Consider the following 12,500-nt stretch of genomic DNA (forward strand, 5'->3'; position numbering starts at 1 on the left):
GTAGAGCTAAAACAAACATACACACATACACAACAGACTTCCACACAGTTTCCACCTACCAAATTCACTCACAAGGCATTGGTTAGCTCAGGTCTATAGTAGAAAATACTGACCCAAGATATCACACAGTGGAAATGTAACCAAAACCACATCGTTGCAAAAATGCTTGCACTTATAAAATAAAGGTTCTGGTGAGATCAATATATGTAAAATAAGTGTATTTTCACTTTTTAGCTTTTTTAGTTAACCCCAAACATTTGCATCATGTTTTTTCTTAGTTTTTTCCCTCTTCTATTACTGATTTCTCTATATTCTCATTTTCTAATTTGAAGATTCTTATTTTCTCTACCCTTGTGGTTTTTGTCAATTCAAATTGGTGGTGGTGATGTATGTAGAGGGTGGTGAAGAAGTATAAGAGTGAGTAAGCTGAACAATGTGGCATTAATATTTCTATCAAAACATTTCACTTTTAAATGTTTCAAATATAGGTAAAATTCTCTTGAATTTTCTTTGTATTTTGGTAGCAAGTAGCTGAACAACAAGTACGCAACCAAGAAGTTGGCATGATGACAGAATTAGTCAGAGATTTTTTAGATCCTGCTGATTTTTACAAAGCATTGCATAATATAGGTATAGAATACTTCTGTGGTGTTCCTGATTCTTTGTTAAAAGGTAAGTATGGAATTATGCTTAAATATTAATGTCGTCCAAAATAAATATTTACTTTGTATGTAGCTGTTTGTTTATGTGTAGTAAATTCTGTTGACATAACATTTTATAGACAACATCTTGGAACTTGGATTACCAAGTATTACTAAATGCATCAATACTTATACAGAGGTCTTGTGTCATCTTGTGAACAAAGCTTAAGATTATGGACAATGTATTTTGCCATTATAATATGGCTGTTCTATAAAGAACTATATTACTACATTTTAACACCAGAAAAATGTCTTTTCAAGCTGGTTAACGACACACAAACTGTGTCCGATATATTGTAAGTAAGGGAGCAAACCACTCCCCTCCAGTTTGGCAAGACCAGTAGACCATGGTTTCTGGATCTTTACCCTTCATTGGTACTGGATACCAGCCTGCTAGAGATAGCTGTCATTCACCCCTACTCACAATATATAAACAGAGATGCGATAGACAGCCACTGATGTTGTAAAGAGAAAAAATAACTAGTTTTAAACATCTCTAAATGAGATATAAGTAGTAACAATACTACATGGTAACATTTTGTTTTGCCACTATAACCTGGCTGTTCTATAAAGAACTATGTTACTACATTTTAACCCAGGAAAATGTCTTTTCCAGCAAGTTAACAATACACACACTGTGTCCTATATATTGTAAGGGAGTGAACTACTCCTCTCCAGCTTGGCAAGACTAGTAAACCATGGTTTCTGAGTCTTTAACCTATGAGATCAGCAACTGTCTGCTGCTTCTATGTTTATATATTGTGTGTAGGGGTGAGTGACTGCTATCTCTAGCAGGTAGGTGTCCAGTACTGATGAAGGATAAAGACCCAGAAACCATGGTCTACTGGTCTTGCCCAGCTGGTGGGGAGTGGTTTGCACCCTTACCCACAATATATCGGATACAGATTGTATGTCGTTAACCAGCTGGAAAAGACATTTTCCTGGGGTTAAAATGTAGTAACATAGTTCTTTATGGAACAGCCATGATATAGTGGCAAAAAAATTGTCGGTCTAGTATTGTTAATACTGATATCTCGTTTGGAGATTTCAGAACTAGCTATTAGGATTAATATATTCCTGGAATTCTTGGATTCCAGTAATATGATGACATTTTAAGGAATAATCTACTGTCACATTTTTATTGCAAAAGAGTCATATTCCAGTTTCTTAAAGTTATTTAGTTTAATATGAAAAGATTCTTATTTGAACAAAGCAATGATATTTAATGCAAGTATCGAAAAAGTATGGATATGTTTACGCTACTGAGCTTTAAGAACTGCAAAAATTTATATTATCATACACAGTATTGTGACTGACATAACTTCATTGATTGAGACTTTTCAATAACAAGTCAGATGTCAAAGAGGAATAAACTTATTTATACATTAGAAAAATGTGAGACATTCAGAGAAATGCTGGGTGTGTGATGAGCAGCTATCTTGAATTATATTATTTCATCACTTTTTGGAGTTGAAAAATACCTGTTCAATAACTGTAGTCATTTTGTCTTTAGATCTGCCCTCTGGAAGACTTCATTAACCCTTGGTAAAATATTGGGTCCAACAGACCCAATATTTTACTTCTAATTAAATTTTATTCAAACTACCACTATTTCTTACCCACATTATATATGCTATCAGGTAAATAAAGAATTAATATTTCTCACAAATTTTAATAAAAAAATACAGAATTACTGCTCTTTATGGCAGTGAATGCAGACAACATTGGAATGTTCTTGGCAAACATGGATATTACAATTCTTATAAGTAGTATGAGTTTTTCTGTCTTTTTGAGGGCCACACAAAGAACATCTTCCTTTTTTCTTTGGCTGAGGAATCTCAAATGAGATTGAAGATCATCTTCTTTTCTTGTTTGGTTGAGAAATGTTAGCGGAACTAGATGTTCTTGTTTAGCATTAACTCCAGAAAATTCCTTTCCTAACTGAATTAGGCACTGTCTTCTTTTATCCTTGAAACTTTGCAAGTGAAGCTGTTTAGCAACAATGAAAGCATTTACTGCACTTATGTCAATCATGTTGTAGAATATAACCATAGGCCATCTTCGAGTCATTCTTTTGCAAGTGCATGTCCTTACCATCTTATCTTGAGTATCTACTCCTTTTGTTTTGTTGTAACATGTAATAACTTCAGGTTTCTTTTCAGCACTTTTTGAATCAATTGAAGGCTGACTACGTAATTTTTCTTGGGACAATAAGATAGGATCATAAAATCCTTTTGAAATCCAAATATTGTGCTGTTGATTTCTCTTTCTTTTCCATTTGTGAAAGCACTTGGAAGTTCAACTCTGTTCTTTCTAATTGTTCCAACTAAAGTAGTTTTCTTGCTAAGTAGCCTTCGAGCCAATCCTACAATTGTAAAAAAATTATCACAAGTTATATTGCGACCAGCATTTTCAAGTTCTTTTACTAGGTCTTCAACAACTCTTGAACCTTGATTTGTCTCTCTCCATTTTACTGGGTTTTTTCCAGTATAGATTTGCATTTTTCAGGCATAAGATGTTTCACTGTCGCATATTGCCCAAATTTTAATTCCATATTTCCCTGGTTTTGAAGGAATATATACCCGAAATGGGCAGCACACTCTGAATGAAACTAATTGTTCATCAGCTGTCATGTATGAACTTGGAACATATCTATCTTGCAAATTCTGATTCCACATTTCCACAAATACTTCTCATATGGCTCCAGTTTATCATCACTTCTCTTTTTCTTTTTCCACTAGCATCATCAAAATGCAATACTTGTAAAATCTGTTGAAATCTTCCCCGGCTCATAATTTTGTTGAATATTAGGCGGCCATCTTCTTGACTTCATAACTGTGTGACATTTTCATGTTTAGATTTATAAACACTTCTAAGAATAATCAGTCTAATAAATTTATTTACTTCAGAGTGATTAATTTCCTTCCATTTATCTTTGTAAACAACCTGACCTTCAAGAATTACTTCAAGAAGATTCTGGCGCATAAAGATAGTAAAACATATTTCAATGCTATCACAAGACCTTTTAGCAAAACAAGATGGTCCACTTTCTTGGTACACAATATTGCAAGATGAAGTTCTTACTGTTGCTTGAATAAGAGGATTAGAATGCTAAACTTCTTGTCTGTCTCTAGAAACATATTGCTCATTCATAATGTGGTGGCTTGCAGATAATTGTTATCGAGTATCTTCATCATCTGATGACACAGAACCTAAACTGTCCAGCATACAATCACTTTCACCATCATCTTCAGAGCAATAGAAGGAATCACTACTATGTTCTTCCCATTCTTCATCTAATTCCAATAACCTTTTTGATATTTGGTCTTCACTCAAGTTTTCATATCTAGGCATAATGGAAAGCCCAACTGAACTATATGAAACTTGATAGCAGACTAAAGGCAGATATTGCTCTCTCACATATATTGATACGATATGTTGTAAGAATTGTGTCATCACATAGAAATATTACATCACCCTATAACCTAGCAGATTGAAGGTGATGCAATAACACACAAATTTGCAGCAATATTTTCATAATTTTTCTTATTTTATCTAAAATTCAGCAAATGAATTGAATACAATTTTATCTATTTTATATTTGATAAATATCTAAGAAAATGATATTTGGTGCTGATTTTATTCTGTTTAGAATTACAAGAGTATTGTCTGAATTTAATTCAAGGGTCCAATGGACCCAAACGGTAATTAATGTATAAAGTGAAATTTTATAGCTTTTATAAACATATGGAAAATTTCCCATTTGACAAATAAGAGATAGTCAAGAAAAAATAAGTCACGAGAAATCAACAAAATCAAATAATATAAACAGTAGGTAAAAGCAACCGTAAAAGCTGAAATGGGACCATTGGATCCATTGGTAGACAGAAGGTTAATGGATCTGAATGTTGGTTGGTGATGATCTCACAGAGTGTGTTTGCCTTATATTTTTAGACACCACACACTGTTTAAATGATTTTCTTTTTGGAGATTATAATTTGATTTAGTATTTTCTGTCAAAGAATATATTTTCTTTTCTTATTAATTCTTAATACTTATTACTCATTACCATAAAGAAATCTAGTACGGTAGTCAGCAACACCTTTTTCACTTGTCTATATCTTATTTGTCTGGATAATGCTGATCATGCTTTTCCTCAAAAGCAGTTGAGATCTTCTAAATTTTTGTTTTTGTTGTTTTGAAGTATGCTTCTGCATCTTTCTCTTTATAAACACTCCTAAAGAATTTATATCCCTGTAGTACACTTGAGAGCTTGCAGTTCTTCCATAGTCTCAACTAATGCTACAATATCATGAAGCAATGTCCAGTGACCATGTTCTTGATTCTTGATCTCTGTATTTTTTACCCTGTGGGACTTGTCTTAGAATCAAGTCATCTATGAATGCAAAGAGAAGTGGAAACAGTGCATGCACGCACACACACACACACACATGTCACTAACTCAGATTATACTTGGTTTCAGTTACATGTACTATGTAAAAGTTTGAATATAATTAATGCAGTAGCTATTTTAGATGGAATAGTGAATAACTATTGGGTGTTTCACACGAAGGGTCTGTTGATTCCAGAGAATGCTGTTGTAATGTCAGTGAACTGATTGTTTAAAGGGTTCAGAACTCATTACATTTACTGATGATGTATAACATGGAAAATATCAAATTAACACAATACCTGGATTAACATTTTTTTCCAGATTTAAATAAATTGGGTTTGAAACTGACCAAACAGTAATATTTTAAATTAAGCTTTAAATCTAACTTAACATGGATGTCTTGTTAGAACACCAAATACTATATTATTAGTCTTGAGAGATCTTGCCATATAGGCACTTGGTGCATAAAAGCACACATATATATATATATACCATAGCAGACGAGAATCATCTCATGGTTGGTGGAACTCCCATATCATGTGATTTCAATCTACTGGAGGTATCTGGTCACCGCATGCCAGTCAAATCTCACTGCTACAATATACAGAATATCAGCAAATAGCCAGCAGGCTTATTAAAAATTAATTATTAGTGATGATTTCCAGTAGAATGAAAGCGTGCGATATAGAAGTTCCAGCACCCTTGACAGATTATTCTCATTTGCTACAATCTATGAGTGTGCTTTTATGCACCAAACACCTATATGAGAGAACCTCTCAAGGTTAATAATGCAGTATTCAGTGTTCTAACAAGACATTCATGCTAAGTTGAATATAGAAATTACCTTTTGGTATTAATGCTGCTTCTGTCACTAATGATTAATATTTAAAAAGTCTAAATTAACTTAAACACTGAACATGAACTCTTAAAGTTATTTAGTTTAACATGAAAAGATTCTTATTTGAATAAGACAATGTAATTTAATGTGAGTATTGAAAAACTACTGATATTGTTTATGCTACCAAGCTTTGAGAGTTGTAAAAATTTATATTATCAGACACTATATTGTGACCAATATAACTACTAGCAACATTTAATTTCACCATTCCACTACAAAACCATCGGCACACATATATTTCACACATATAGTAAGCCAACACATATATTTCGCACATATATCCGATGACTGCAACATACACTAGCTCATTATTATGGCAATTGACATAATCTCTCTTTCTCTCTCACACACACATACCTACACACATATTTTTATATGTTATTTTATTCTTTTAGACTTTTGTGCATATATTGCTGAAACATCACCAAAGGATAGACATATCATTACAGCCAATGAGGGCAGTGCAGTAGCTTTAGCAGCAGGCTACCATCTTGCAACTGGAAAATCAAGTTTGGTTTACCTCCAGGTAAGATAACCTATTAGCATTATTATGAGCTATGAAAACGTAAATAGATGAAGTGGGGTTTTACATTAGGTATATCAATACAATTGCTGAGGACAAAATTAACATTGTAACTAGAAGATATAGTCTAATTTATATTCACAAACCAGACACTTGCTACCACTCTGTAACTGCCCAACTAAACTTCTCTCTTTTTTTTCTTTTTTTCCTGGTGTAGTCTTTCAGGGCAAAAGCATCAGGCTGCAACGTTTTTCAGCTGTTGGGATTGATAAATCACCACTATAAAGGATTAGACATCAACAATGTTTATACTGAGCACATGTAGGCATTTTAATTGGCTCTATAAGTGATCTAAGTTGCAGGTCACCAATGAAAAATCATTAATATCTGGTTATTAGTAGGATGTAAGGACCATAAAGAAATCATTGTTGCATAGTTCAACAATTTATTCATTTGCCACAAAGATTATCCAACATAATGGCCTGATAGTTTGCAGTAGCAAAAGATGAAATGTTTTTTTAAATGTATGTAAATGTGACGGGCAAATACATTAGTTTATTAGTTGACCTTGCTGTAATCATAATGAAAATGGTGAAGATGTCAGTGTAGGTAAGCCTTATTTTTTTTGGAGTTGAAGAAAAGTATTTAGCACTAGTTTGATGGATCCTATAATGCTATCCGATGACTGCAACATACACTAGATGGCATATTTCTATCTGAGAAAGAGGTGAAGTTTGAGCAATCACTTATATGATATTGTTTGTAGATGAGAGTATTTGATGGGCATTAAAAGAAATTAATCTAGAGAAGAAGCTATTTGAGAGACATATAACAAGACCTCGGCTGACCTTTCCAGCTGCAACCAAGATGATCTCAGTCTGGTGCTAAAAGTCATGAGTTTATATAATCTCAAAAAAAGGTTCTTTTTGTATTTTCACATGGTAATGAAAATGGTTCTTTTGATGTCTGCTGACATTTGTCATATCGACTAGCTATCATAAAAATTACCAGATATGGTAATATTAATGAAATGTAATTCCAAATTCAGACAGAAGTGCTGTAAGATCAAATCTTGGAAGTGGTCTACTACAATGTAATGAGATATGTGGGTTCTAAACAATAAAAATTTGGATTAGGTTACATAAAGTGTGAAGGTCTTGAAATACTGGGATTGTAAAATTCTTCATTTATAGCCTACAATAGCTTCGTTTGATTTCCAATACATAGTAGTCATGGGAGTGAGAGTCAACAAAATTATTTACATGTCTGCCATCACATAATTTTGTCACTTTTTGTAAGAAAATGATGTGTAACATTGATCACATATGAAATTGCTTGTTAATCCATATTTTGTCAATAAGGTAGTCATTACATTTTCTAACTGTCTCCATGATAATCATATCTTCATATCCAACAGTAAAAGGATTTCTTTCATATTTTGAAAATTATTTTGATAAGAAAGTTGCAGGTCTTCCAGCTTGAGGCAGCATGAAACCTAGAGCAAATTCTGATTATATTTCCAGATTTTTGTAGTTATTTTTAGCAACTGTTTGTTCATAGCAGTAGCACTGTTTGGTGTTTCCTGTTGTTTACTAAGTAAAATTTACTTCTGTAACTATCTTGTAAGTATTTCAGCATTTTTGGATGCTCTTGCATAATTGATAGTTTATGTAACAGCTCAATTAAGTGAGAGATTATTTGATTGTCTAGAGCTTATAGAAATGAGTTTACAAATGAATATATTATAAAATACCCAAGCAACTTATTCTTCAACTTCAAAAGCACAGTCTCATGGAAATGTCAGACAATTGTCGTGTACTGACTTATAAATTCATTTTGATCCTAGTGACAAGTAGATATCTAACAATTTATATATTACAAATCTTTACAAAAATAGAACCAAATAGGTCAGGGACTCATTATAGTCTATATATTGTGCAATGAAATTAAAAACTTACACTACAGAGTAATTTGATTTATCAAAATTTGTACTTTGTTAGCATCTCTAATAATTATTAGGGAGTGTAGAAGAAGAATTATTGAATACAGTCTACCACTACTACCATCTGTTATTATTGAAAAATTTCCATCAAATTGTCTGGTTTCACAATGGTTTTTTTATTGACTATTATTCAGTTGAATAAATTTTTGTAAGAGATATACTCAACTAAATAACAAATTCTGGAACATCAAAATGGTAGTCATTTTAAATGGTACTGATCAAGTAACTGTCTTGTTGAGTTAATTGATTTAGTAAGTAAATTATAAGATTTAGGACTGGTAGATAATTCCATAATAGTTTTCTTTTCTGTTTGTATGTGATATAGTTACCTTGTTGAATTGTTTGTTCAGATCACAGTAAAGATGAACCTCTGAAGATGTCATAATTTATGATGGAATATAAAACACTTCAAGAAGCAAGCCAACCACCTCATCACTTACCAGTCTGGTAAACCCACAAGTCAGAGAGATTACATTCTAACTAGGAAAATGGACAGAGGAGTGATTGTAAATGCCAAAACCTTTTCTGACTAAGAATGCTTTATTCAACATTAGTAACAAGTGACTTCAAAGTCAGAACCAGGCAGACACAAAAATAAACTATGACATAGAGAAGGAAAATTTAGAAACTAAAAGATTCTGCAGTTTGGAACATATTTTGAGAAATTCTAATTATGCACATAACTGTAGGGAGGAAGATTTAGATACCTGAGGATTTCTTAGAAATAACCTGTTTAGGGCTACACATCAGACATGGCTGGAGCAAAACCAAGACAAAAGAAATATGGTGGTGGAATGATACATCTGATAGCAGTAAAGACTAAAAGAAAGACTTCAAAAATCTGGAAGAAAGTGTGTTGTAGGGAGCATTACCAAATGGCCAGAAGGGCAGCTAGGTGGCAAGTATGCTTAGCTAAGGGTGAAACGATTTGCACATATCTTGCAGCATGAGGATCAGAGGCAAGATGTTCAGGATCAAGAGACAGTGTGTAATAGAGAACCAAGCTCTCATTGGTGACAAATATATTCAGAATAATGAACATGCACTCACCATTGATATAGAAGACAAGAAAGTAGTGTGGAAGTTCTTTTATGAGAGGCTGTTGAATGTTGAGAATGTATAGGACAAATAGGGGCTACTTCATGCTGACACTATAGAAGGACTAGCAATTAAGGGCATAAAGAGAGAGGCAGCTGCAGGTCCATAAGGAATAGTTGCGGAGATGCTCAAAATATCTGGTGAGGTACAGTATAGTTAATCAAGTTATACAAGGAGTCATGCCCAATGACTAGCTTAGCAATAGCATAATAAACTGCTACAAAGATGAAAGAGATGCCTTAGAGAGATGTGTAATGTGAGTGTGAATGAAAGAATTAGTACAAAAGTGCTGAGAGAAGAACTGGGAAAAAGAGGAATCAGATTTAGTGTATAAGAAAGAAGACTGTGCTGATCTGGATATGTGATGAGGGCAGCCTTATAAAGAAGTGCTGATCACTTAATGTGGATGGAGTTTACAGAAGAGGGAGGCACAAGAAGACAATAGATGAAGTGGTAAGGGCTAACTTCAGGATCCTGACCCTCAAGAAGGAGATGACAAAAGACTGGGATGACTGGTGACATGAGGTTCTCAAGAAGACCCACTTACCTCATTGAAACTGAGTACTGAAAACACTGTGTGTGTGCATGTATGTAGTTTTATAAATATACACAAATTAGCCATTTACTCAATCTCCCTCTGAAATCACCAACACTACCACTCATCCTCTCTCTCACTACAGCTATCCCTTCATACCAATTATTTTTCGTACTACACAGAAGCATTTCACATGTTATTCATTTTTCATCTTTTAATACTGTTCTTTCCATCCATACTTTACATTGATCACATGCCTCCACTGAACCCACAAATTATCTTCCTCATTCCAACATATTTTCCTCACTCTTCATTCACTATGCCTGACTCTCTTTCTCTCTAACACTTCTACAATCTTCCCAACCTCATGTTATCTCTCTCTCTCTCAGCCTTCTCTTATTTACTACTGTACTGTATCATCTGTAGCCCTTTACTTCTCCCAACAAATTCATCATCAGTCATCCCCCTCCTCCCTTATCCATCATTCATAACATCTACCCTTCAATTTTACCCAATATTCATAGTTCTTGCCTTCCCCTCACCATTTTCTCAATTTCTCACTCTCCCATATACTCTTGCAAGTCAAACTCACCCATACGTCTAGTTCTTCTGTCCTCATTCATTTCTACCCTCCTTGTATCTTGAGGAGCACCTGGACACCTCACCACCACTATTTTATCTCTTTCCAGCTCCACCAAACCACTCCCACCTTTGCTTCTTAAGTGCGAAAAGCCATGTAGCTCCTCTACTGCAAGAAACCTGCTATGTCATGTTCACTCATACTTAAACCACTCATCTAGCATAAAGCTGCCTTCCTCTTGAAATTTGTAGTGTTGTAAACTGCATAGCTACCTTACTATACCATAGCTGGTGCCATGAAAAATACACCCAGTGCATGCTGTAAAGAGATTGGCATTAGGAAGAATATCTAACCATAAAAGTCATGCCAAAGTAGACACTAGAGCACAGTGCAGTCATTGGATCTATTGGATTCTGTCAAACCATTCAACTCATGCCAGCGTGGAGCATGGACATTAGATGACAACAACAATGATTATGACGAGAATGTGTGAAGAAGAATTCTCACTTGTTTCACAGACAATTTATCGGCTACTTAGTGTGACCAGGATAGCCTGTTCTACTAAGAGGAAGAGAGAAACAGGACCATTGACAGGACTCAAACCATGTATCTATTGTTTGTCAGGTACTTTAATGATAAGATAAATATTTCCTTTTCTGAAATTAGCTATTGTATAAGGCTTTGGATGTTGTACTACTGTCCAATGTAGCAAGATGTTCCATTTTGGTTGTTTCTTTGCAATGAGAAAAAAAATTCTCTATTTTCATTAATTTGTAACTAATTCATATTTATGGTGTTAATATTTTCTGATTTTCTTGAAATATTGAAATTTTTATTTAGTAACATATTTTTACAAGAAGAAAAGAAAGAAAAAAATCTAAGTATAAAAGGTCATATCATCAAGAAAAAAATCCCAGTATTATTTCAAGAAAGAAACAAACAAAAAATAAAAAAAGGTAATTAAGCAACAAAAGATGTTAGGCGGAAGTAACAAGTTGTACACCCCAGTCCAAATAGTGTGTTTAGTTGTGCCTCACAAAGGTGTTGTTACTGAGAATGGCCAGCAGCACTCACTACAACAGCCACCCACCTCACAATGCTCATTTCTTGGATAGATCACTATCATCCCAATTTTGCAGAGGAAATCACCAGTGCAGGGTCCGAAAGCACTTAAGGCTTCAACAGCAACAAGTACAAACAGATAGTGGCCAGTCAGGCTCTGGTATTTGTTTAACTTCCTATCCTCTACATTACAGGCAGCAATGCCCAAGTCTGCAGCTAGTGCAGCAAGATTTCAGATGGAGAACATGTTGCAGCACATTATATCCCAAATTAGGGATTTACTTCCTACATATGGGAAGTCAGTCATTCTGTCAGGACACTTACCATCCCCATGATCAAGACCTATTGGTTCCAATTGTGACAGAAAACCAACTGTAACAAGGCCCTTTCTGATGATGGAATTCAGAGTGACATGTCAGGAAAGCCTGCCCGCACTATGGGTGCAGGATAACAAATGCAGGCTGAATTCATTGACTACATCTCCATGATGGCATTTATGTGGTTCACACATGTGGTGACTGAGGCACTGAGCCACTCTGATATAATACAATATCCTAGAATTCAGCCTCACCATAACTCATATTTCTCACCTCTGACTTGTATGGGTTGATCTCAAGCCCAAGGAGCTTTAAGGTTGGGATGACCCGCTGAAAGTCCCCAACTATAGACTCAGCTAAGCCACCCAGTACCAGACATTAAAGGGTGAGC

At 34.4% G+C, this 12,500-nt stretch overlaps 1 protein-coding gene across 1 annotated transcript in view; it reads left to right on the forward strand.

The window, feature by feature from the left end:
* The first annotated feature begins 495 nt into the window (after positions 1-495).
* The window catches only part of LOC115231444 (phosphonopyruvate decarboxylase), a 22,294-nt gene continuing 10,289 nt past the window's right edge, over positions 496-12,500 (forward strand). The window contains exons 1-2 of the mRNA XM_029801465.2: positions 496-672; positions 6,388-6,518. Of these exons, the coding sequence (XP_029657325.2) occupies positions 564-672; positions 6,388-6,518 (240 nt within the window). The 5' untranslated portion in view covers positions 496-563. The remainder of the gene's footprint in view (positions 673-6,387; positions 6,519-12,500) is intronic.

The sequence above is a fragment of the Octopus sinensis genome, unplaced genomic scaffold (genome assembly GCF_006345805.1).
Source record: "Octopus sinensis unplaced genomic scaffold, ASM634580v1 Contig18524, whole genome shotgun sequence".
Classification (NCBI taxonomy): domain Eukaryota; kingdom Metazoa; phylum Mollusca; class Cephalopoda; order Octopoda; family Octopodidae; genus Octopus; species Octopus sinensis.